General features: G+C 32.2%; 5 protein-coding genes across 5 annotated transcripts; 3 read left to right on the top strand and 2 right to left on the bottom strand.

Annotated features, from left to right (window-relative positions):
- The first annotated feature begins 8472 nt into the window (after positions 1–8472).
- On the top strand, positions 8473–11466 carry LOC124917624. The gene is made up of 3 exons (XM_047458015.1): positions 8473–9269; positions 10843–11097; positions 11207–11466. Exons 1-3 carry the CDS (start codon positions 8568–8570, stop codon positions 11228–11230), a joined length of 981 nt encoding a protein of 326 aa, XP_047313971.1. The 5' UTR covers positions 8473–8567; the 3' UTR covers positions 11231–11466.
- Positions 11467–12056: 590 nt separating this feature from the next.
- Positions 12057–13474, bottom strand: LOC124917645 (very-long-chain 3-oxoacyl-CoA reductase 1). Its single transcript, XM_047458034.1, has 3 exons — positions 12750–13474; positions 12611–12680; positions 12057–12479 (listed from the first exon to the last, which is right to left on the bottom strand). Exons 1-3 carry the CDS (start codon positions 13385–13387, stop codon positions 12222–12224), a joined length of 966 nt encoding a protein of 321 aa, XP_047313990.1. The 5' UTR covers positions 13388–13474; the 3' UTR covers positions 12057–12221.
- Positions 13475–15007: 1533 nt separating this feature from the next.
- Positions 15008–15566, top strand: LOC124929726 (early nodulin-like protein 1). The gene is made up of 2 exons (XM_047470123.1): positions 15008–15188; positions 15265–15566. The coding sequence occupies exons 1-2, from the start codon at positions 15008–15010 to the stop codon at positions 15564–15566; spliced, it is 483 nt and encodes a 160-aa protein (XP_047326079.1).
- Positions 15567–17960: 2394 nt separating this feature from the next.
- Positions 17961–19545, top strand: LOC124917671 (putative E3 ubiquitin-protein ligase RING1a). The gene is made up of 4 exons (XM_047458040.1): positions 17961–18476; positions 18551–18600; positions 18683–18760; positions 18838–19545. The coding sequence occupies exons 1-4, from the start codon at positions 18006–18008 to the stop codon at positions 19265–19267; spliced, it is 1029 nt and encodes a 342-aa protein (XP_047313996.1). The 5' UTR covers positions 17961–18005; the 3' UTR covers positions 19268–19545.
- On the bottom strand, positions 19545–22138 carry LOC124917655 (probable carboxylesterase 11). The gene is made up of 2 exons (XM_047458039.1): positions 21134–22138; positions 19545–20288 (listed from the first exon to the last, which is right to left on the bottom strand). The coding sequence occupies exons 1-2, from the start codon at positions 22000–22002 to the stop codon at positions 19748–19750; spliced, it is 1410 nt and encodes a 469-aa protein (XP_047313995.1). The 5' UTR covers positions 22003–22138; the 3' UTR covers positions 19545–19747.
- Between the last annotated feature and the right edge of the window lie 3658 nt (positions 22139–25796).

Raw genomic sequence — 25796 nt, forward strand, 5'->3', positions numbered from 1 at the left:
TTTAGTTTGATTTTGTTAGATTTGGTTTATATTTGGTTTATTATTGTTTGATTAGGTATATGTTTATGTTCAATAATTTAGTTTGATTTTGTTGGATTCATGTTATTGAGTTAGCTTAAGGTTATATTTTGATTAGATTAATGAATATTTTGGTTAGATTTATGGATATTATGTTTGAATTAGGATTTGGTTAGAATTATATAAGATAAATTTAACCTAATTTTTTTAGATGAAGTTAAGTAAATAATAATGCGGATTGTTTTCCATCTTATTAGAAAGATGGAAGTACCCGATAAAATTTGGATGACCTTACGTCGAGATCATTCAGATTACGAGGAAGGTGTTGACAAATTCCTCGAGTATGTTGTTAGGAGTACATCCCGACAAATAGTGAAATGCCCTTGCGTGAAATGTCTAAACACGACGTTTATGGAAATAGACGATGTGAAGACTCACCTCATCATTTATGGAATAAATGTTCATTATGAGTACTAGTATTGTCATGGAGAAAAGAGACGTACTACTTACGTGATTAATGAGGATGTCGATGACTTGGATGATGATGATGATGGTCAATTAGATGATGGTCAATCAGATGATGTCGTGCCAGAATTCAACGATCCTAGAACGAAAATGAATAATGAAGAGGTCAATGAAGAACATTATATGCACGATTTTATAAACGATATGTTCCTCAACGTTAATGATTTCCCGAACAACTATGAACCAGTCGAAGATACGCAGAGATTTTATAAATTGTTTGATGATTCCAAACGGCCATTGTATGAAGGTGCTCGAATAACGAAATCATCAGCACTACTGAAACTACTTCACATAAAGAATGTTTGTCAATGGACAAATGCTTCGTTCGATATGTTGTTGCGTCTTGTTAAATATTACATATTACCGATGAACACTCAATTACCAAACTCCTACTATGAAAGTAAAAAATTCATTAATGATATCGGTCTTAAGTATGAGAAGATAGACGCATGTAAGAACAATTGTATTCTATTTTGGAAAGACGACAAAAATGTAGAGTCTTGCAGAGTTTGCGAACTATCTAGATGGAAAGTCGACCAAGCAAGTGGGGTAGTTCAAAAGAAGCAAAATGGAAAATTCATGCCAACTAAGGTGTTAAAATATTTCCCTCTAATACCAAGACTACAAAGACTATACATGTCCTCAAAAACTGCTCCAATGATGAGATGGCATAAGGAAGAAAGAGTTGATAGTGATACGTTGAGACATCCGGCTGATTCATTAACTTGAAAAACGTTTGATGAAAATTATAAGGATTTTTCATCGGAATCACGAAACGTGAGACTGAGTTTATCAAGAAATGGGTTTCAACCATTTTCTAATGGGAAAAAGTCATATTGTGTATGGACGGTTATTCTCGTTCCTTATAATTTGTCACCCACCACTTGCATGGATTCTAGCAATTTCATTTTATCTATGTTAATTCCAGGTCCTAAGAGTCCGGGAGATTCAATTAACATATTTCTCCAGCCATTGATCGACGAGTTGACTGAACTGTGGCAAACGGGTGTGAGAACGTTTGATGCACACACTTTGTAATACTTTAACATGCGAGCGACGTTGCTATGGACCATTAACGACTTTCCCGCATACACGAATTTGTTAGGCTGGAGTACGAAAGGGAAATTCGTTTGTCCCTGTTGTAATAAAGACACGGTATCTCTTCAATTAGTTCATGGTTCCAAACAATGTTACATGGGTCATAGGCGCTTCCTCCCACCAAAGAATAAATACAGAAGGAATAAAGAGACGTTTGATGGTCGAACAGATTACAGAGAGCCCTCTACATTGTTAACGGGGCAAGAATGTTATGAGCAAGCACGAAACCTAAAAGACACAATTCTTACTATAGATCTAATCAAGAAAACCAAGATATATCATGAAACGCAGGGAGACAATTGGAACAAACTTAACATATTCTTCCGTTTCCTTTATTGGAAATCACTATTATTGAGACATAATTGGGATGTGATGTATATTGAGAAAAATATTTGTGATAGCGTGTTGGGAATAATAATGAATGTGAAAGAGAAGACTATGGATGATCCTAAATCTCGTAAAGACTTACAACTCTTAGGCATAAAACAATGGTTGCATCCTATAAATGATGAAGGATTGGTTCATTATCCAGAAGCGCCTTTCACTATGACATCCGATCATAAAATTCATCTTTGTAAATTCTTGAAAGATCTCAAGTTGCCTAGTGGTTTTTGCTCAAATATCAGCGGTTGTGTGAATTTGGAAGGGAAAAAGATTACGGGATTAAAGAGACATGATTGTAACATTTTATTGGAATATCTTATTCCTTTAGCAACATGTGGTATACTGCCAGATCATGTGTATGATGCGTTAGTAAATTTGTCTCGGTTCTTTCGGTTGTTGTGCTTCAAAGTGTTGATTGCAACGGACCTCGAACTATTGTACATGGATATTATATTGACACTTTGCATATTTGAAATGATTTTTCCACCATCAATCTTCGACATCATGATGCATCTCCCGGTTCACTTGTCATTTGAGGCTTTGCTTGGGGGACCTGTCTAGTATCGATGGATGTATCCGTTTGAACATTACATGGGTACAATAAAAAGATATTTACGGAATAAAAACTACCCAGAAGCCTCAATAAGCGAGAGCTATCTTGTAAATGAGAGTATTAGTTTATGTGTCATGTATATGGAGGAAGAAGACCAAGAAAATGCACAAACTGAAATCTCGGGCATTTTAATATTTTCATCGTTGGAAGACCTATCCAACGAAAAAATATACAACTTGGATTATAGCGATTGAGTGACAGCAAATTCATACATTTTGAAAAATTGCCCCGAAGTAGAACCTTTTTACATTTAGATTCAATATTTTGTAGTTATGGTATGTCTTATTAATTAGCATTAAAGAGTATGCTATTTAATATTCGATCTATTTACAGTGATTATATGCAGTATTGCAATAACAATGAGTTCCGTGGAGAAACGTATGCCACCTATTTCAAGCATAGAGTAAGTAAATTCAAAACCATATCTAATAACTTTAAATTTATTTTAACGACTAAATTTCAGGAATGTATATATATAGATCGCTTAATTAGCATAACATAACGACATATCAAGAGACATCAAGATCTTAGGTGAAGGTCCAAGTATGTACTCGTGTATGTATGTTTGGTGTAAAGTAAACGGATACAAATTCTGTACAGAAAAACACGACGAATGTTTGACCACTCAAAATAGTGGGGTGGTTGCTGAAGGGTACAACGGGTCAGATACTATGTCTTACTACGGAGTTTTAACGGATATAATCGAAGTACAATACTTTTCTCAGAAATGAGTTGTCTTATTCAAGTGTAAGTGGTTTGATACACGCTTGGGGGAAATAGGAGTGAAAGTGGATAAATATGGCTTCGTAAGTATAAATATAAACTGAATTTTAAAAACCCAAAGTCAGGACCCATATATATTGACGAGTCAAGCAAAACAAGTATTCTACGCCCCTAATATGTCAGCCCGACCCGGTTGAAAGATTATGACAAAAATAAATCTGTGGTTTACCAATATATAGTTCATATTAATTAATTAAGTAGATTTATGTTTTTTACTTTATATTCATTCTTATTATTACTTTATTTCAATTATTCGCTCATTTATTAATGGTGCATTAAAAATGTCTGAAGGTCGTAAAGAAACTTGGAAGAGTATGAGGAAAACACTCAGCAAACTGTCTAAGTCATTCTAAAACCTACTAGTACAGTCAGAAAACCTAAGGCTCCGAGAAGAGTTTTCTAGAGATCAAGCACCTATTGTTGTGAACCCGATAGTTACTACTCCCCCAGCAGATACACATGAAGAGGATATTGATGTTGAAGAATTTGTTGAGAGTACGTTTGCATCAGTGGAGGATGACGAGGAGTTTCACGAGGAGGAGAATGAGGAGGATCATGAGCACCGTTACACTCCCAACCCATCATCGACAGGTAACATGTTTACACTTAGTGATTGTTTGTATTGATTTATATCTAATTATGAATTTGATAACTTTGAATAATCTTCCGCCCGCAAAAGATAGGGGAAGAATAAGAATATCGCGTTATCGAGGAGGCCACTAGGGACAAAGATTGCTCTGACTTTTAGAGCGATAGATGGGAGGCCCGGCGGTGTCAGCGAGGGAAGAACAATGTGGTCTAGACATTTGGGGTCGGTTGTGCGGGACCCCTCAGTCATCTCACACCGCCTCCTGAAGTGGAAGGCATTAAGTGCTGATCAATTGGATTCGATTTGGATTGCTATGACGGTAATCATTACTTAATTATACATTAATAATTCAATACTTATTTATAACATTTGAATGATTTATTTTTCAGGATCCGTTCGAGTGTACTGATGGTTCTATTGATGATTATCAAAGGTCCGGATTGGCACACGCCAAACAGATATGGGATAGATGGCGCTCAGATTTGAATAGAGATTATATCTGAATACATCAAGGTGACGAGGCGACGGTACTTGTCAATCCTTCACGAGACTACAACCGATATGATTGAGAGTTTATGTGTCAAAACCATTACTTCACGGAAAAATTTAAGGTACAGTTTCATAATTCAAATAAAATATGATATTAATTCTTCTAGCTTCATTTTTTATTTTAAATTCAGATAAATAGTCGTACAAATGTTGTTAACATAAATAAGCTAAAATTCTCATTTCATACGGGAAGTAGACCGTTTGCTCAAGTGGAAGAAGAGTTGGTAAGTACATTATTCATAATAACTTAATATAAAGATTATTATTAATTTTATAAATCATTTATTTCAACCAGCGCTTGAAATGGGACGGACACCCTCTATCGTTGAAGTATTCAAGAGTACCCGTACTCCAAAACCTACCAAAGAAAACTCAACCCCCATCCCGGACGAACTAGCACAAGAGAAAGTTGTAAGTGAATTGAATTTAATAAATTACTTATAGCTAGTTTATTTATTATGTAAATGATATTTTATTTCAAATGTGCAGGTTGAGATGGAGGAAGTAAGAAGTAACGAACTAGAAATATCTAACTTTGATTTGACGGAGAGGGTGTTCGGACGCCAAAAGCATGGGGGAGTTATCGGTATGGGATCAGGCGTCCGGCCCACACACTTTCGAGAGGATCGTCGAAGTGGCAACAACTCACAACGATCCACTGATCGGTTGTTTGAGGAGAATCAATGATTGGTGATGAAAGTGGAGGAATTAGAAAAGAGGGATGAAGAAAGAACTCGAACGATTAATGAAATACAAGCGGAGAAGCTAGAAATGAGGACAAGAATGGAGGAATTTGAAATGTTTATGAAGCAATATCGACCACCTCCCCATCCCCCTCCCCCACCAGCTAATTCTAGTACGTTTCTCATTGGTTGTTTCGACTTAGTACGTTTTAATTCGAATGATAACAAGTTGTTTGGATGATTGGTTTGATTTAGAATTTTGGAATGATATGGTCATTTGGTTTATGAATGTTATTTGTATAAATGTTATTTGTATATATTGGTTTGGCTGAACAAGTTTTGATTGCGCACAAAACAATCGGCATATTTTGTACATTTTGTAGGGAAAAACCGAAAGTTAAATGGAAATCTTTCGATTTTTCTTCAAAGGAAAAACCGAGAGTTATATGGAAAGCTTTCGGTTTTTCCTTTGAAGAAAAAACGAGAGTTATTCATACACCTCTCGGTTTTGTTTCATATTAAAAAACGAAAGTTAATTGGAAAAACTTTTGGTTTTTTCTTCGGAAGAAAAACCGAAAGTTAATTGGAAAACTTTCGGATTTTCCCTTTGGAAAAACCGAAAGTTTTTCAATTAACTTTCGTTTTTTTTCTCGGGTGTCTAAGCCGAAAACTCTACGATATCTCTTGGTAAATGCCCAATTATATTTACCGAAAGAGTCAATACCGAGAAATGACGAGAGTCATCCAAACTTTTAATATTATGTCAATACCGAAAGATATAGGATCATTAGAGATAATTTTTACTCTCGATTTTGACCCCTTTTTCACCCGTGTAGGAATATTTATCAAATTTTATAGAACATATTAAAATTAACTAAATATACCAAAATTGAATTCAAATCAATTAAAACATGATTGCCTCTGATGGGGATTTTATTATTATTATTATATACAATTTAGTGGCGTGTCATTTTATTAGATCAGAGCATGTCGTTGTCATAAGAAATTAAATTTAAAATACAAATCTATATTTAGAGTTGTTTTTTTTAATTTTAAAAAAAAAGTTAATACAAACCAAATCAAAATATAATAGACTAAGTACAACTTAATATTTTAAGCTAATTAAACAAAATATAAGATATATAACAGATCATTGCTACATGTTCAAAGTCTTAAATAACTTATCAAAAACTTGAGCAGATCTGAAATTTATTTTATTTTATTTTATGTGTATCATTTTGGTAGTTTAATTTTGTATGTATTATTGAACGGTGATATAAGATACTGAAACAAGACGACTAAGAGCTCGTTTGATTTGGGTTTCTAATTTTTATTTTATCAAAAATTCTATCTTATTTCTTTTAATAACATAACTATTTAATTCATCAATAAAATAAAATAAAATAGTATTACTTTATTTTCATAAAATCTAAATTATAAATACAAAAACATTAATAATTCAATTAATTAAATATTGCAAATAAACTTATTTTTCATAAAAAAAAATATTTTTCAAATAAATCAATATCAAACAAGCTCTAAGCAGATAGCCAAACCCAACCCATCACAAGAAATGGGACATGGATTGATGAAATCCAATCCAAATGAAATCCAACTTTATAACATCTTACCAATCACAGAAGTCCACGTGTCCACAAAAAACCTCACCTTACCCGTTCCATCTACTTTTTTTTTTTTTCTTCTTTCTAAGCACCGATGAATAATGACAGAAGAAACTAAAGGCAAGGGCTAGTTTGAATCAGCTTGAATGATAATAAATCAACAATAAATTAAATTAAATTAATTAAAATGATTATGCATATCAAATAGATAGTCATTTTAAGATTTAACGAATAACTGAAATAATTAAATATATCAAACTCGTTTAATCAAACTTGTTAATTTTATCATTTAGCGAATAAACTGAAACAAATCATTAAATAATAAGATGAATCAAACTGAACCTTTGTCGTCTTACATTGTCGTCCCCACACATTAAAGCTACCTTTTTCATCGATTTTTTTTTTTTTTTTTTCACTTTTTCCTAATAGAATAATTATAAAATATGTAGATAAATATAAACACAAATTTGAGACTTTTTTTTTATTAATAATTCAAACAAATTTAACATTAATTTATCTATTCACTCATTAATCACTTTACTTAATTTTTTTAATTAAAATACTAAATATTTTTAAATTATTATTATTTATTTATATATATATATCAATCTCCTTTAAATATTTTTATTAAAAAAATATCAAACTCTTTAATATTATTAAAACGAGCCCATATCTTCTAAAGAGTCGATTTAATTTCTAATTTATAATAATCGTGTCTTTATTTATAGTAATTTTTATTATTATTTATCCATCATATAAAAAATATATATAATTTTTACACATATATTTATATTAAAACAAATATTATCATAAAATACAATACCTACCGAAATTTGTTATTTAAATTTAATCATAATTCAACATTATTTCATTCATTACATTGTAAAATATTAAAATATTATATTTTATAGAAAAAATTATCATTACATATTAAAACTCTTATAAATCATTACCCATAATCAATACTTTTTAAATAAAATAAAATTGTTTTAAAAAAAAAAAAACTATTCAAACAAACTAAAAGGTTATTACGATCAAATTAAATCGTTTTTTTTATAATTTTAAATTCGACCTTACTCATCCATAATAATACTCTATTAAAACTTTATATCAAATCTTATATTCAAATGAATTCATTACCCAATATTAGTTCAGTTTGATAATTTGTTAAATATCTAATCCTACAAGACATTGAATAATTAATATTTGACAAATTCATAAATTAATTTAAAATCAAAATGAACTATAAAAACACCAATATATTAATAATTTTAATAAAAGTTAAATTTATTCATAAATCATAACTTTAACTAATATGAATAGAATTAATTTGGTTATTTGAAAAAACTTTATGCCTAATTAATATATTAACTTTTATCTAACTATCAAAACTGTATATATTCAAGCTATTCAAAATTCAATTTGAATGCTAACCCTAGCTAGCCTATAATAAGATAAACATTTTAATAAATTACATAAACTTATATAAAAAACATTAATAAATTTATAAGTATATTATAAATTAATATTTAAATAAAACACTTAAACTAAAAATATATATATATTGAATAAAATTCATTTAACCTAAGTTAGACCCTATAAATCCTATAATTTTCTAGAGAGAGAAGATGCTAGAAACTCATGAATGTAATCACGGATCATCATCATCATAAGTGATCACGAGATAGTGAAGATCTGAATTGATGTGTAGCAAGAAGGATACTCGTCGTAGTGCTCGCATCAAAGCGAGGTCTGAGATTCAAAACCCCAAATTTCTAAACCTCACCCTTTCCATTTCTGATTCCGCCGCCGTCGCCGTCCCCGTCGTCGCCGCAGACAAAATGGGATCAAACTCCACCGACAGTCCTACCCACCACCCACAACTCAATCTTTTTCCCTTACGCCCAACTTCCGACGATGTCGACAACGTTGAATACTTATTAAACTCCGCCGCCGTCGACGGATCCGCCACCACCTTGACCTCAATCTTCGGAGCCGTATCTTCATCAACTTCTTCCTCGACCTCGTCGGAAGACAATAACAATAACAGTAATAATAACAATAACAATCATAATAATCATCATGATCTGCTGGCGCGGACTGCTTTGAGGAAGAAAGAGAGAGATCGGTGTAAGGAGGAGAGATGGGTTTGTTATTCGGAGGTTATGAGCAACACCGGAGGAGGATCATCAGTTGATGTTTCTGGTGATGATCAGATGATGATGAAGAAGAGACATGAGAGGCGAAGGAAATTGGCTTTGAAATTGGATTATGAAGAGATAATGAATACTTGGGGACGTCCATTGATACATATTCAACTTGAATCGCCGGCGACGGTACCGGACCTAATGATGAAGCTTGATCATAATCAATATCATCATCAATCGATCTCTTCTGACCACACTGTAAGTAAGATTGATTGATTCATTCATCTCTTTTTAAAGCTAATAATTATTATTATAAACTTTATTAATTAGGTTTTTAATGTCAATAAAATCTTACTATAGTAAAAATAAAAGTTACTATAATGAATGAATGGATAGAATGAGACTTGAGAGTTCAAGGATGTTTTCTTATAAAAGGCAAAGCATGTACAGTAGGAGGAAAAGTAAGGCTTGTTTGAATTCTTGTTAAAATTCAAATCTTCACTCTTTTCATTTTATTGTGATATGTAACTAGGTCATAATTTATACATATTTTTTTATTTAATTTGAAATTAATATAATTGTCTAGATCACAATTTCTAAATTAATTTAGATTTTTGAAAAAAAGAAGAAAAGAAATGCATCTATATTAATCTATTAAAAATAATTGATTCCGAAGAAACTACTAGATATAATATAATTATTATTATTATATATAAAATTGTAATTGTAAATATAAAAGGGCCTTGTTTTAAATCTAGATATTTTGAATTCCTATAAAATATCCTAAAAAAAGGTCTAGCACTTTCTTTAGAGAGAGTTTGGATTCTTCTACCTGTACTCACCCAATAATTGGAGATGATTCTAGGGCTCTTTAAATTTAGCTATTTTGATATTGATATGTTTTTTTTTTTTTGGATTTTTATGGGATTTTACTAAAATAAAAATAAATTAGTTCCTTTAATATTCATTTTTATGGGTTTTATTTTTATTTTTGGATAAAACCCAAAAAAACCCCCCTCAAATAACAAACATCAAACAAGCTCTTAATGTGGAGTTATTTTGTTTAGGGAAGAAAATGAACTGTTGAAGTATATGATATTTAAAAATAATATAATTAATAAAAATAAAGATAACTTAATTTTAAATGATTGAATTAATGAAATGTTATATTATTTGAAGTTAAATATCCCTATTGCAAGAATTACTTTAGAAAGGAATGACTACTTATAGGCTGCATATAGGATTTTTATATAATAAGAAGGGATATATTAGGATCGAATAGTCTATATAGGATATATTCAAATAACTTAATCAATATCTTAATATATTAAATAATGTTAGGTTGAATAAATTTTACAAATTCACAACTAATTTTTTTCGTTTTTGTTTAATATGATTTTTTTTTTTTTTTTGTAATTGTTATTATGTTGGTGTTTGTAATTGATTTTGTTTGATTAATTAATTTAGTATTAGTTTACCACATATCATATATGAATTATTGGATGTATAGAATTGAATATCTAAAACATTATTAAACCGATCCAATATTTGATATATTCAATCAACCTAATAATAGTACTAGAATCTAAATTTATGTTAATGTCATGTGTATCAATGAAAAACACTTTCCTTTTCTATAAAGGAATTAGCAAATGCAAACATGGGACTAGCAATACTGAGTTTACAAGTGTATACATCTATATATCTACCTTATTTAAAATAATGCATTTTATTTTGTTTGTTTTTTGGTATGCAATATTGAGCTCAAAGACAATTGTTTTTTTATTATTTGAACTAGATTTTTGTTATAACTCGACGTCGGGTTTTGTAGGGTGGAGAAGCAGCGATGGGCGGATGGGGACATAGTAATGATGGAGGGTTGTGGAGAGTACCGGAGGTAGAGAAGAGATGGTGCAGTAACAATTTAGCGGATACTTTGAAAATAAAGGAAGAAGTGGAAAGTGGACAACATTTGAGAGAGGCTAGCATGTTGAGATACAAGGAGAAGAGGCAAAGTAGACTCTTCTCCAAGCGAATCCGATACCAAGTGCGAAAGATCAATGCCGAGAAGAGGCCACGCATCAAGGTACATGTACCCACAATTGTTAGAACTTTAAATTTTGTGTCAAGATGAAGATTTTATTTGTTGTTACAAAAGGAAATCTCATAATTTGTTGTTTTCTCACATATGATAGGGGAGATTCGTGAAGAGAAGTTGATTGAAGCTAGGACATGGAAGGGTTGGCCTCTTGTAGTATTATTAAGTTTTCTATTGTAAAATAGATGTAATTTTCATGTAAAATTGGATGCAATGACAGGCTTCAGCTGATATACTTTGTCCTTAATAAGAACTTAGCTCCCACCAAAGAGAAATGGAGGAAGAAGAAACATATAAATGGATGCAGATTAATATATATGATATGATGATTAGTGCTCCTATTGGAATTTCTAGTAATTTCAAACATATCGCACTAATTTGTTTATGGTTAAGAATGATGATAATTAGTGCCTGAAGATTAGAGTACTTGTATCATGAGTAAAGTTAGAGCATTATTGTGGGAGATATCTAAAATTTGCTCAAGGAATAGAGTGTTATTTCAAATATCTTAAGTTTCTTATGTTTTTCTTTATACAATTGTCTCGTTTATAGCCTCGAAATTTGATAATTGTTAAGAGTTCGATGAGGTTTGGGCATCCGAAATCTTCCAAATTCTATCATTCAATCACGTTTAGCAAAATAAACCGAGATGGTCTCTTAAGCAAGACTGTCATGTATAACCCAAATTCAGAATTCTTTTGACAATTTCAATCAAATTTGGAACCATATCAAAAACAAGTCTTCAAATAAAGACTATATTTCATAACCTCAATATTTAATGCATTCATCCTGCTATCTCTCACTTTCTAAGATTACATTATCCCCATTGTTGAAAACTCATAGTCTTAGCCTCTAAATATAAATAGTTAAGAAGAAGAGACATCAATGGGGTAATTCAGTTAGTAATCATGTGAAGTGAATATTGTCAACATTAAAGTACCATCCACTAAAGAACACCAACATTGTTTATTGAACAAACCAAATCCATGATCATGCGTACAACAACATTAAGTAAAAATACAAATATCCAGCAGCCATCTGAACTTTACTAGGTTAAGAATCTTAATCTGAATTCAACGATAACGAGCTCAACAACCAACTTCTCTTGTATTCTATTCCTGCTTCTTGGCAGCCTCTCTTTGCTGAGCTTTCTTGCGGATTGCAAGAGAGTATTTCAGAATGTAACCATCAACAAATGATTCAGGAAATAAAGATAAAACCGCCTTCATAAGGGAATGTGGCCAGTAAGGAGTGCATCGTGGCTCGTAACCTATCCACCTCGTCGCTGCAGCAGCATACGCTTCAGGCGATGCAACCAGAAACGAAGCTTTTCTTATCTTTGTCATCTTAGTTGCAACCCATAGTGGTACCTGTATAAACATACTCAACAGTTTAGTTTAACTTTCATAAAGATAACACAAATCCAGCCTTCATCTAACAATTAATAGTGAATTCTAATGGGATCTAATAGTGTTCTTCATAGGCAATAACAATTGTGTACCTGACATTGCACATCGATTCCACTTTTCTTGTATTCTACATAAAGGCACCTTGAGAACTGATCAACATATCTGAAAAACAAACAACAATGATATCAACAAAAATGGTCTGAAAAAGAACAGAGGGAATGAATTCCTTACGTTTTTGTGCCGGCATAAACAGAGTAAAGAGGGTAAGAAGGGATGAGATTGGCTGCACCAGAGCCAAGACTAATAATTGCTCCTTTCTTCCGTTTAAGCATACCAGGAAGTAAAGCTTGAGTAATCTTAGTCGTTCCTTCAACATTGACTTTGATCAAATCTGAAATCAACGAATCATCCACATCATGGAAATACTTAGCATTAGGGTATCCAACGCCGGCGACATTCACCAGAATACCCACATCAAGACCTTCAATAGCTTCTCCGATTCGTTTAATACCCTCATCCAAGTCTCCAACGAGATCAAACACAACGGTTTTGATCTGGGTTTTTCTGTACTTGGCCTGGATCGATTCTGAAACATCCTTAAGCTTGTCGGGATTTCGACCGACCAGGATCAAATTGAGACCTTTACGAGCTAATTGAAAGGAATAAGCTTTCCCGATGCCGTCTGTGGATCCGGTAACGAGAGCCCATGAACCGTATTTCTTAAGATTCTTTGGAGGTCTGAGGAAATTGACGTAGACCCAACATAAGACGTTTAGGGCGAGTTTGAGCAAGGATAAGGAACCAATAGCAAGAAGAAAAAGAAGCCATATGGGTAGAGATTTGAGGAGGTGTATGGGACAATCGGCCATGATTACACAGTCAAAATGAGAGAGGGTTAGATCTGAGATACGACTGGGCTTTATAAGAAGAAACCCTTTTTAAAGGAGGGTTTGAGAAATTAGGGAAAGAGGGCCGAGTTGGGTAATGTAGTTCAACAAATGTCTTTAGCAGTTAGGCGGGGACGGTTGAGATATTCAATTATACAATTTATGATAGCACATCATCAAAGGATTGATGAGATTACTCATTATATATATAAATGGGTCCAATAAATGTTCAATTATAGATTTGAAACTCTATACCAAGAAGATATAGAGTTCTCTGCATTTAGTATTCTCTACTCTCATTTACTACCATGATTTCTATCACGGGTTGGGTTAGTAAAAAATATATTTTTATATTTTAATGACTATTTTATCCCTTTCCAGTTAGAAGTTAGAGGTAACATGGAACCGAAGATAATATATGCAATTCATATTATAACATAATTTAAGTGACAAAAATGTGTTTGAGGTCTTAAATTAAAGCATAATCAATATGGTGTAATTTTCCAACTTTTCAATGTTTTATTAATGTTTCTCTTGAACAACATTTACCATAAGATTTGGTTAAGACCTTCACTGTTTAAGTTTGTTTAATGTTTAATTGTCTAAGAAATTCTCCATGATTTGCTAACTTTCAACAACACAATTAGTGTGATGTTTTTTTCCGTGTTATGCTTCATTTTTTTTTCTTTCTATAATTCAATTTAATTAAAATATACTTATTTAAACAAATAAATAAATAAATAAACTCTAATAGTCTAACAATACCTTTTTTTCAAAACTCAATCAAAAAACCCAATAACATTCAAGCTTTATTTTTCACTTTGAATTCATTCTCTCAAGGTTAGATAGATCCATTTTGAACTTTTGATTTATTTATCATATTTAACGTCCTATTTAGTTTTTGTTTTCCCCTGTTTTGGTATGATTTAATTTTTTTAGAGTAATTTTTTTTTGGAACAATTTGGTTTTTAATTATTACACATTTCTTTCATATTGATTGGGATGAAAAAAATGTGATTAGCATTATTTACTTAAGTTTAAGAATAATATATAATAATATGCGGAGACTCATGACACAATTGTAAAGTGTAATTCGAGTTTTCTCATCTAAATTATTTTTAAAAAATGAACAATAGTCATAACAACACTTAAAGTTAATCGTGATCATCACAACCTCTAAGTCATTGTTAGAATAATTTACATGTTTATTCAAGCATCAACTTAATAAAAGAAAATGAATTGTGTTATGTTAAGTTCAAACTTAAATGTCATAACAAAAACATTAACTATATGGTCGATATCTTAAACAACATCTAGTATATATTGTAATTGTTAAGTTCCCATAAATAATTTTATTTTTATTTTTAATTAGTTTGATTATACTAATCTTTTTTTTCCTTGATGGGTTTTGGAATAACAATTCAACCCCACTTCCTACATTTGAAACCGCTCTATTCCCCACTTCCCACTTCCCATCTCCTCCATATCTCTGCAACTTCCATTATCTATTAACTGCTCCTCCATTATAGCCAATATATTGATATAAATCCCACTTCATCATATGAATATCCATCAATTCTCTAACTTACAATGGCTTCTCCTATGATCTTCATCATCTCATCATTCATCATCACCATCCTATTCTCCAATCAACTCCTCCAAGTCCACTCCTTTCATTTTAACGTTGGAGATATCTCCGGTTGGATTGTCCCCCCAAAGAACGACACCAAATACTACAACGAATGGGCTTCTAAAAACAGATTCCTAGTTCATGACACCATCCGTAAGTGACCATACTAAATCCATCTATTCATGTTTTTCTTCTTCTTCTTCTTCTTAATGGGTGGTCTGTTTTTCAGGTTTTCGGTACAAGAAGGACTCTGTAATGGAGGTGACTGAAAAAGAGTTCAATAACTGCAATTCAACAAGACCCATTTCGTTTTCTAACAATGGTCATACAAAAATTGAGTTTGAACGTTCTGGGTTGTTTTATTTCATTAGTGGTGCTTCTGGTCATTGCCAACTTGGACAAAAGATGGTAGTGAAAGTTATGTCACCGGAGGAAGATGGAAATAACCGTTCTTCTTCTTCTGTGTTGTCCGGTGCTTATGGAGGAATGGCGGCTATGATTCATCTTGCTCTGTTTTGTTACTTTAATTAAATTTTTAGTGGTTTGATTAAGGTTAATTTATGTTTTTAATTATTTCGTATTTATGGTATAAACAATTTGTTTCTAGCTACTTTGTTCTTGTTTTTTTTAACCCATTTATCAACTTTTTAAGAAACCCTTCTTTGGAAACCTACAACATATATCAAATCACTACTAATGGTATGAACAATGCTTATAAACAGTGATAATCTTTTCATTAATCCAGGAGCAATAGAAACATTATTTGCTCATTAAATTATTAAATTTCAAGTATTTTGTTTATGATTAATGAATGAAAGATTAGATTATAAGAAATCATCTCTATTAATTAATGATATGAACAAATTGTTTCTAACTAGTCTAATTAGAATAGAGATCTATCTATGTATCGATCTAATCAATGATCTATCCATGCATGGAGAATCCATATTAAAGAAAGAATGAATTAATTATAAGATAAAAAGAGTTCTTAAAAAAAAAAAAAAAAAAACTAGAGCCGGACAAGCACAAGCGTTTTAATTAATACACATGCATATTGATTGATCCATTGTTATCTCTCTTTTATGAGCCATCGGCCATGAAGATGATCACGATCATCATCATCCATAAAGACACCATCATCATCTATCGTTATAATCATGGTGATATTCTTGATCTCAAAAACAGCAAAACCTAGTTTTCTTCTCCTGCAAATTAATAAATGAATTAAGGGTGTGAATCCCATGAATTTTATAAAGGTATGATCTGTAGACATATACCGCTGAAGGGTACTGATAATTTGATGTGGATTGAGGAGGGGCGGTGGCGCCGGAAGTACCGCTGGTTTTCTTTTCATCTCTAGCTTTGGCAAATATAACGGTGAAACCATCTGCAGAAGATGGATTGTTTACATCCCATTCCCCAAATTTTGGTAAAGGTTTTCCTCTATCTTGCTGCATGCATGCATGCACTTTTATTAATAAAAACTTCATCATCAATTCAATCTCTATCATCAAAGAAGAAACCTTACCGATGCCATCAACAGAGAGATAGATCCTTAGGGCCTCCAAATGCAAATTCTGGACAAAATGAATATGTCTCTAATAGATAGATGGGAGATCCAGAGAAACAAACCAAGAAGAAGAAGAAGAAGAAGAAAGATTGAATTATCAATTTTAGTTAGACAATGCAATGCATATTAAAAAAGACACCAAAATAGACATATGTATATATTTATGCCTGTATTTAGCATCTTAATAAACATATAATAAAATGTGTTATTACAAAAATCATTCTTAACAACCAGTATAATTAATAGATAAGAAATATAATTTTTTTTATTTTCTATATGATGTTTATTGTATAGGGATTTTGCAATTTGAAATTAAGCTTAGTTAGTTTTGGTTTATTGGTGTGATTTGGTTCAATTGATTTTATTAGTTTGTAAAATTATAACTAAATAATACAATATATATAAACTTTACTTCAAATTTTATTATTGTTATTATTATTATTATTAGTAATAATAATAACAAATTGCATATAAATCAATTTATTTCATTTTATAAAAAAGAAATAACTTTATATTATTATCATTATTTTATTTTTTTAAATATTTATCTATTATAGTTTCATAGTTAAACAACTTAATTAGTAAAAAATATTTAATATTTACAACTAAATAATACATATTTTTTAATTTTCAACTACAATTGATCAGTCAATTTAGTGATTCTATAGCTACTAAACAAATCGAACTGTGTTTGGTTTAGCGATTTCAAGAACCCCTATCATTTTAACCTATTCGATTTAGTGATAGGATTGATTCTTGTGTACATTTACCTTGTTCAAAAGAAATAAAATTTTTCATCCTACATAAAAAAAAAAAAAAAAAAAACAACTAAGTTGACAAATAAAAAAATATAAGTTTATTAATACAGTTTCAATGACAGAGATTTTGATCAAGAATTTATCTTTCATTTAAATTTTATTAAAAACATTTAAATTGAACTAGGAACATAATTTTACAAGTTTTGATAACTTTCTAAAATTATTAGAAGAATGAGAAGAGATAAACTAATTTTCTCTTACTTTTATTAAATAAATTTTAATTTTAATTTGTTTTGTTTGTAAGTATTTTTATTTAAAAAAAAAAAATAAAAGAGCTTAATTTTAATTCTCACTAAAAAAATAAATAAATTCAAATACTGATTCTAAAATATAATTTATTACAGTAAATATTTGATTTGATTTAATACTTAATAAATTTGACTCAATTTCATAATCTACCTTCTTCAAGAATTAACTCTATTTTAGGAATTCCGAAATATAGCCGTTGCTGTAATTGATGGTGAAGTTAAATCATAAAATAAATAAACCCAATCGACCGTTGCCAATAGTCAAATAATCTTAGATCTGTGCCCTAAACCGCGTTCTCTCCCCCAAATCCCAATCAATCTAATCTGAAGAGAAATGGTGAATCAAGATTCAAAGCAGAGTAGTCCCCAACAAAACCCTAAACAAAATACCCACAAATCCGACTGTATTTTCCTCAGTCCCAGATTCAAGTCGGCGGCTGCCATAGCCGGTTGGGATGAAGAAGCGCTTCGTCTTGCATTTGAAGACACGCCCGATAGACTTCTCAAGAGCAAGAAACGCTCCGATTCACAATCCATCACAACTCCATCCGCCAATTCATCAAGGAAACGCAGAACCCTAAAGAGAAACTCCGTTGCAACACCTGTACCCATTATTAACCTTGATGAAATCGAAACCTTGGAAGGAGATGCAGACAGTGAGAAGAAGAAGAAGAAGAAAGAGAATCTGGGTGAAGATCAGAAGAGGAAGAAGAAGAAGAAGATGATTGAAGAAGAAGAAGAAGAACAATGTCCTAATTCATCTGTTCCATGTATAGATCGACTCAGAGAAGAACTCTCTTGCGCGGTAATTTTTCTCTTTCAAATTCATACTACTTATTTTCAAATAATCTTGTTTGATATATAAGTTTTCGATGGCAGATTTGCTTGGAGATTTGCTTCGAACCGAGTACCACAACTTGTGGGCACAGGTAAAGTCGAATCCAGATGAATCAATTTCTACCCTTTTAGCCCTATAAGAGTGTATAATCAACTGTTAATTTAATTGTGCAGTTTTTGCAAGAAATGCTTACAATCTGCAGCCGACAAGTGTGGGAAGAGATGCCCAAAATGCAGGCAGCAGTTAATCAGGTTTTTCTATCATCATCATCATCATCAGATGAGTCAGTTGAATTGAATTCATATTAGTTGTCTTGTTTTTTTTTCAGTAATGGGAAAAGTTGCAGTTTGAATACAGTCCTATGGAACACCATACAACTTCTTTTCCCTGAAGAAGTTGAACAAAGGAAGAAGGCATTATTAGTTGAAGAACAGCATCAAACTCCTCTTCCTGCAAGAAATAACAATAGAAATGGTGGTGGTGGGTATAATAGGAATCGGATAGTGGAAGCCCTAAACAGTCCCGAAGATGAGCAACAAAGAAGGAGAAGGAGGATCTTGAGGAGAGCAATGCCGAGCCAAGATGAAGATGCTGCTTTGGCTTTAAGGCTACAAAGACAGGAATTCATGGAAGTTTCTCGAGAGAACCAACAGCAGAGAACCTCGGCTGGAGCAAATTTGAGGGCTATAGCATCCAGGGCTGTTACTATTCGAAGACTTAGAGGAGGCAACACCACCAACAACAGGGAGAGGAACTAAAACAGAGAACTCTTAGTTTCACCTAGGGTTTTTATATGTTCTAACCTCAAGAATGAATTGTAAACTAACCTTGTTGAGGGATAAATTTTGGTAATGGGCAATGTTCTTCATCCCCACTGCAGCTTCCTAGAAAGATCAAATCTCTAATACATTGAATGAAACAACAAAGATAAATCAAAAGACAATGTAAACAGTTTCAATGTTGTTCTTCTGATTGTACCCAAGAGATATACAGTTGGTACCAAAAAAAATGAAAAAAAGAACAACATCGCATGAGGATGAACAAGATTTGGTTAATCTATAGCTAATACAATTCATAGTACAAAAATAGTGCAGGTGTAAACCAATAAAAATGAAAAAAGAACAACATCGCATGAGGATGATTGAGATTTGGTTGGTTAATCTATAGCTAATACAATTCATAGTACAAAAATAGTGCAAGTGTAAACCAATAAGTAAAAGGCAAACAAACTCTTTAACTCAATAAGAGAATTCATGGCCTCGAAGTGAAATATACTTTTTAACCCAAATAGCAATATCCTCCGCACAAGCCTGAGCCTGAGGAGTCTTAAGAAGCATATCAAGTGTAGCAAATTCATGAACCGCATCCTTATACTCTAAAACAGGTGCATCAACATTCATCTTCCTCAGTTCTTCTGAGTATGCTATTGCCCTATCTCTCATCCAGTCGAGTTCTGCCACAATTGTTAGTGTAGGCGGCATGAGCTTCAATGGTGGTGGTCCTCTGTCAGCTACAAGAGGGTTCGCGGCTGGATGGTCTAAGCTAAATTCATTCTCGGGTAGAAAGAGTTTCCAAGCTAGTAAACACATGGCCTTGTCGTAGAAGTATGAATTGGCTAGCTTTATTTCTGAGTGAGTTTGAACACTTCCGATAAAGAATGGATACATTAACACTTGAGCAACCACTTTCACTGGATCTAGGACCTTCCCTCCTGCAATGGATTGACGAGCCACGTAGTCGGCTATATTGGCACCACAGCTAACCCCGAGAAGAACACACCTGGTTTTAAGTAGAAACTGCATTAGTGCTTTGTCAACTCAGAACAAAGGAAAACAATAAATAACATTTGTTTCTTCAGAACCTATTATTTATTCAAGTCAAAAGAAAAAGGAAATACTACATGTTTGAGTTTGTTGAACAGGAATTCAAGCATATCAAGTAGAAAAATAAGAACACAGCTTCTGCTAGGAAACGTTTGGAAACTGTCAAGTGACACTTACGTTACAAAAAGAAAACCTAGAATCATAGAAAGGCTAATCCAATAAATAATCTCAAAGTGCGAAGGATGAGTAATAACCCTGAATCAGACATAACTTATATGAACACATTTCACTCGAATGTTTTACAAAGAAATAGGCTAATCCAAGAAATAATCTCAAAGTGCAAAGGACGAGTAATAACCCTGAATCAGAAAACATTTCACTAGAATGTTTAACAAAGAAATAGGCATTGACAAACAAAAGTTTGCTCAATATGCACACCAAAAATTACAAAATGGTCTAGACATGTAGAGAAAAATCAGGCAAATAGCCCTTCATAATTGAACAATGACGTTATTTGATTAGTTTGAATTAGAGAAAGAGGTCTATCTTTTCGCTCAATAGAGTAGATACATGCATATTGCATCTCATATGCAAATGGCCTTTAACAATTGAACAATGAACAAACATAAGAAATTTTGGTGAATTGCAAATACCATAAAGGAGAAAGACAAATTCACAGCAATTTCTAACATAAACAAAGCATGTTTTAAGTACTTAATTACAACTCCATATATCCTTCCAGCATTGAATAAATTGTCAAGCATTGAGAAAGAGGAAAGAAGAGATGTCAAAAAAGTAAACCTGGAGGGATCTCCATGGGCAGCCAACCAAGGTTCCACCATTGATGCCCCGAATGCATCAGCAATATGCCGATGAAAATCAGCCTTTTTCAATTCCACTCCGCCACCACGCACACTTCCCAAAGACTTACTGCATTCCGCTAGATTAGCCTGCTTTGCCAGCCAATGCAACACCTTTAACCCATCTTCAAATGCAGCAGGATACCGATTCTCCGGAGCAAGTCTATAACCAACCGCTAGGACAATGACATCGCACAACTTGGAAATCCTTCGACAGAAGAAATCATTCGCCACAGAATCGCAACTCCCACTGACAAACCCTCCGCCGTGAAATTGCAATATCACCGGTAGTTTACGGCAGTTAGAAACAGATGGAGCATATCCTCTATATACGCCACTATCCAATTTATTAGAATCATCAGCACCAATAGCGTAGCTATTCCTTCTATGATTTTCTCCAGTTGCCAATCCATTACCCGTCGTCGTATTCGGAGGAGGGGAACCGAAGCTATTACGACGGATAAATGCTTGATTCGGATCGGTAAGAATAGATCCTGGATAAGGGTCGGAGTGTTTCGTCATAGACCTAACCCTAGATTGGGACTTAGAATCAGAGTCGGGTGAGGTTAAACACGTATCTGGAAGAAATATACGAACGGAAAGAGAAGTGAGGGCATCGATGTGAATGTCCTTAGTGGCGACTCCATCGGTGAAGGAAGGATTTGCGGCGGCGATTGATTCCTCTGGCCGAGAAGTAACACCGAATGGATCCTTAGTCTGATCGTTAGGGTCTTGGATCCGATTCTGCAAACGATGCTTAAGAAGAAACTTGAAGAAGACGCTGTAAAGCTTCACAGCAACGCTTGGCATTTCCGTAGCTCGCCGGAAAACAACTAAACGCCGGCGATCTCTCTCTCTCTCTCTATATATATATCACTTCTTTCCTTCTTCTTCTTCCTTCCTTCTTCCTGTAGAGAATTCCTTGTTGTGATTTCAATGGCTGAATTCGAGAAATTGTTTTTATTGAGTTGATGTTATAAATCCATAAACAAAAATATAATATTTTGTAAAATATAAATATTATTAAGGACTTATTTATATGTTTCTGACTAATTAATAATGACACAACTTGCATTGTATTATTAATAAATAATAATAAGTATAAATAAATTAAATCAGTAAATATTATCATTTATTCAAAAGGTTATGATATAGGAATCAACTTTACTTTGTCTTGTTGTATTTGGAAAAACACCTTTTTTCTTTTCTTTTTCTTTTTCTTTTTATTTATATTGTTGTATTAAATTGGATTTGTTGTTATTAGAGTCAATTTAATTTTAAAACCTTTTTTTTATTTAAATTTAGTATAAACATATAAAAAATTATATTAAAAATAAGATAAATATATTATAAAATGATTCATAATTTTAAAAAAATAATAATAATATTTTATTTTTATTGTTAAAGAGAGAGAGAGGTAGACATGCAGCATGCATGCGCATGATAAAAATGGATAGCAAAAAATAGGACAATATGTAATTAATTGTTTGTTAAGTGATTCAATCAAGACTGGTTCATCAAGAGAAGAAGTTGGACTTGTTCTTGGTAAGTTTATCAAAATAAACTTTGAGGATTGTTTAATTATTTATTTATTTATTAAAACTGTAATAATATGTAATGATAAAAGATAAATAAATATAGATTTTAATATTTTAGTGAATAAATTTAATAATAAAAAAATTAATGAAATAATGTTTAATTTAATTTAGAAGAAAACTGAACTACAGTGTGTCAATAACAATTCTAGAATTATGAGTTTGAAAAAATTAAAGAAAAATTATGGATAAAATTGTAACGTGGTATAAAAATTTGAGTTGAGATGAGTTTGAAAATAATTTGAGGTAGTCTTAAAAAAAAATATCAAGAAAATTATAGATAAAATAAGTAGTTTTTTCTCGTTTGCAATGAATTAGATAAATAAATAATAAATTAAATTAAAAAAATGTAAAGGTTTATGTCATATCTATACACTAATTAATATATATATATATATATTATTTAACTTACTTATTATATATATAAATAGTTTCAAAAATATAATGTTAATATCAATAAATATTTTTATTATAATTTTTCTAAAATAGTTACAAAATTAAATAATAAATATTAATAATGAATTTATTTTCACTATCCCCATTATTCAATCTAATTATTCATTTATAATCTATTGATTTTATTATTTAAAATAAATAATATAAACTTAATTATTTTGGTATTCAACTATACAACATTATTCCAAAAATAATTATATATTTTTTTAAATTAAAAAATATTTGTATAGACTCGAAATTAAAAATATAAATTCGGTGAAAGAAAATGAGTGTTTAGATAATGTTTTCTTTGACAAAGTTTGGATAAAATTATTGAGTTTTAATAAAAACACATGTTCAAGCTTGATAAATAGGCACCTCATTCTAGTCTTTCAAATTATATTTTTCTCGAACTCATTTTATTCGAATAAAACATTAAAAGGGTAGAAAGATAGAACCTGATGGCGCCCATGTTTGACATTTCCAACCTGATGCTCATATGACGTTTGTTGGAGGATTCTGATTGCAATTGCTATTCATTTAGTTAATCTATAAACTTTACAACTCTTGATTTTTTACTCGATTAGGGCTTAATTTGTGCACTTAAATTAAGAACTAAAAATGTTCTAGTAACTAGTTCACTTAAGTTAAAAACGAAAACATTTCTGTTTGACTTAATTTGTCCACTTCAACTAAGAACCCTAAAGTGTTTATGTTTTTGACCCGACTATGACTTAGTTTGTCTACTTACACTACGAACCTAAAATCTTTTAGCTTGTCCACTTAAGCTAAAATATTATGTGTTTAGCTTGTCCACATAAGCTAAAAGATTTTAAAATACTTAGCTTGTCCACTTAAACTAAAGATAATATATCTATAAGATATTATTATAATATGATAAATTGTGATAATATCGATATTATATTAGTTTTTTTATAAGTTTAATTTGATGTCTATATAAGAGACATGTCCTATGTAATTGTGAGATCATCCAATACAATCTCCTTCTATATTCTTACATGGTATTAAAGCCAAAATTTTGTCCTTGAGCAAAAATATAGTCTTTCGCTGCCTCCATCAATGGTTACTTTAAATCATTGATGGAGGACTCAAATAAAACTATACTACCTCTCTCCATTTCTTTTTCTTCCTCCTCCTCTTGGCTATTCTCCTTTGCGTCGTCCATTACCTCATTTTTTTTTGCCGTTTTGTTCATAATTTCCTATGTCTTTTTTAAACCCTAACCACAGCGTCATTCGCTTCCGTTAGTTCCTTTGGTTTGAAGCAATTCTGTAGGGAATTTCCCTCCTAATCAATCAAAGAACTTAAGAAATATCACAGCAAGAAATCAATAAAACAACACAAGATTTGATATCGGAGTTCGACCCAAAAAAGATGGTCTACGTCTCCGTCGAGCTCTGTTACGAACTCGATTCCACTATCACAATTAAACGTTTCAGTTACACCTCGTTCTCATATATATCAATCACACCTTTGAAATCTCTAACCCCCTTGTGTGAATTACTCATATATATATATATAAACAACTTGTTCTAACTAACTTAACAAACTTAACAAACTTAAGCCTTTGACACTTTAGTTAATTGGGCCTGACCCATCAACTCAATTTCAACAATCTCCACCTTGGGTTGAAGGGTCCTTCTCTTGTTCTAGTGAAATCGAATATGTTCATCACTTCATTGCTCGAAGCCTTCATTGCACTAAATCTCTTGAACTCTAAGCAAATCCAAACAATGCCTGAATTTACTTAGAGGTAGTACCTTGGTTCCAACATCAGCCGGGTTATCTTCTGTTCCAACCTTGTTGATTGAAACCACCCCTTGTGTTATCTTCTCTCGAATGAAATGGTGCTTGATATCCACGTGTTTTGTTCTGTCATGGAACACGGGATTCTTGCACAAGTGTAGTGCACTTTGGCTATCTGTGAACACCGTCGCAGGTCCTTCGAACACCTTCAGTTCTTGCAGCAGACCCTGAATCCATATTGCTTCCTTTACAGCTTCAGTTGCTGCGATATATTCGGCTTCTGTTGTTGATAAGGCCACTACTGATTGCAACTGGCTCTTCCAACTGATACAGTTATCGTTCACCAAAAAATAGAAAGCTGAAGTTGATTTCCTTGAGTATTTATCTCCTGCATAGTCTGAGTCCACGTAACCAATTACACTAACATCTGTTCCACTTCTTTTCTTGTAACATATCCCCACATTAGTAGTCGAGGCTATGTATCTTAGTAACCACTTCATTGCGAGCCAATGTTCACGGCCTAGAGTTGCCATAAACCTGCTCAAGACACTAATCGCATGTGCCAAGTCTGGCCTTGTACAGACCATTGAGTACATCACAGACCCAACTGCACTTGAATACGGAATCTTTTCCATGTAAGTCTGATCTGACCTGGTTTTTGCTGAGTTCACAGACGACATCAGATACTGATTCGTGATCGGCAACTTTGCTGGCTTGGCTCCTCGAATTTCGAACTTGTCAATCACCTTCTCGAGATACCCTTGCTGGCTGAGAGTCATTACACCATTCTTCCTGTCTCTCTTAATC

The sequence above is a fragment of the Impatiens glandulifera genome, chromosome 1 (assembly GCF_907164915.1).
Source record: "Impatiens glandulifera chromosome 1, dImpGla2.1, whole genome shotgun sequence".
Lineage (NCBI taxonomy): Eukaryota > Viridiplantae > Streptophyta > Magnoliopsida > Ericales > Balsaminaceae > Impatiens > Impatiens glandulifera.

Excerpts from the sequence above, each read along its gene's own strand:
- LOC124917624 (XM_047458015.1), top strand. The coding sequence starts at position 8,568 with ATGTGTAGCAAGAAGGATACTCGTCGTAGTGCTCGCATCAAAGCGAGG. Across the intron at positions 9,270-10,842 it reads CGATCTCTTCTGACCACACT|GGTGGAGAAGCAGCGATGGG; the intron begins GTAAGTAAGATT and ends CGGGTTTTGTAG. Across the intron at positions 11,098-11,206 it reads AGAAGAGGCCACGCATCAAG|GGGAGATTCGTGAAGAGAAG; the intron begins GTACATGTACCC and ends CACATATGATAG.
- LOC124917645 (XM_047458034.1), bottom strand. The coding sequence starts at position 13,387 with ATGGCCGATTGTCCCATACACCTCCTCAAATCTCTACCCATATGGCTT. Across the intron at positions 12,681-12,749 it reads GTTTATGCCGGCACAAAAAC|ATATGTTGATCAGTTCTCAA; the intron begins GTAAGGAATTCA and ends TTTGTTTTTCAG. Across the intron at positions 12,480-12,610 it reads GAATCGATGTGCAATGTCAG|GTACCACTATGGGTTGCAAC; the intron begins GTACACAATTGT and ends ATGTTTATACAG.
- LOC124929726 (XM_047470123.1), top strand. The coding sequence starts at position 15,008 with ATGATCTTCATCATCTCATCATTCATCATCACCATCCTATTCTCCAAT. Across the intron at positions 15,189-15,264 it reads CCTAGTTCATGACACCATCC|GTTTTCGGTACAAGAAGGAC; the intron begins GTAAGTGACCAT and ends TCTGTTTTTCAG.
- LOC124917671 (XM_047458040.1), top strand. The coding sequence starts at position 18,006 with ATGGTGAATCAAGATTCAAAGCAGAGTAGTCCCCAACAAAACCCTAAA. Across the intron at positions 18,601-18,682 it reads ACCACAACTTGTGGGCACAG|TTTTTGCAAGAAATGCTTAC; the intron begins GTAAAGTCGAAT and ends TTAATTGTGCAG. Across the intron at positions 18,761-18,837 it reads TGCAGGCAGCAGTTAATCAG|TAATGGGAAAAGTTGCAGTT; the intron begins GTTTTTCTATCA and ends TTTTTTTTTCAG.
- LOC124917655 (XM_047458039.1), bottom strand. The coding sequence starts at position 22,002 with ATGCCAAGCGTTGCTGTGAAGCTTTACAGCGTCTTCTTCAAGTTTCTT. Across the intron at positions 20,289-21,133 it reads GCCCATGGAGATCCCTCCAG|GTGTGTTCTTCTCGGGGTTA; the intron begins GTTTACTTTTTT and ends ACTTAAAACCAG.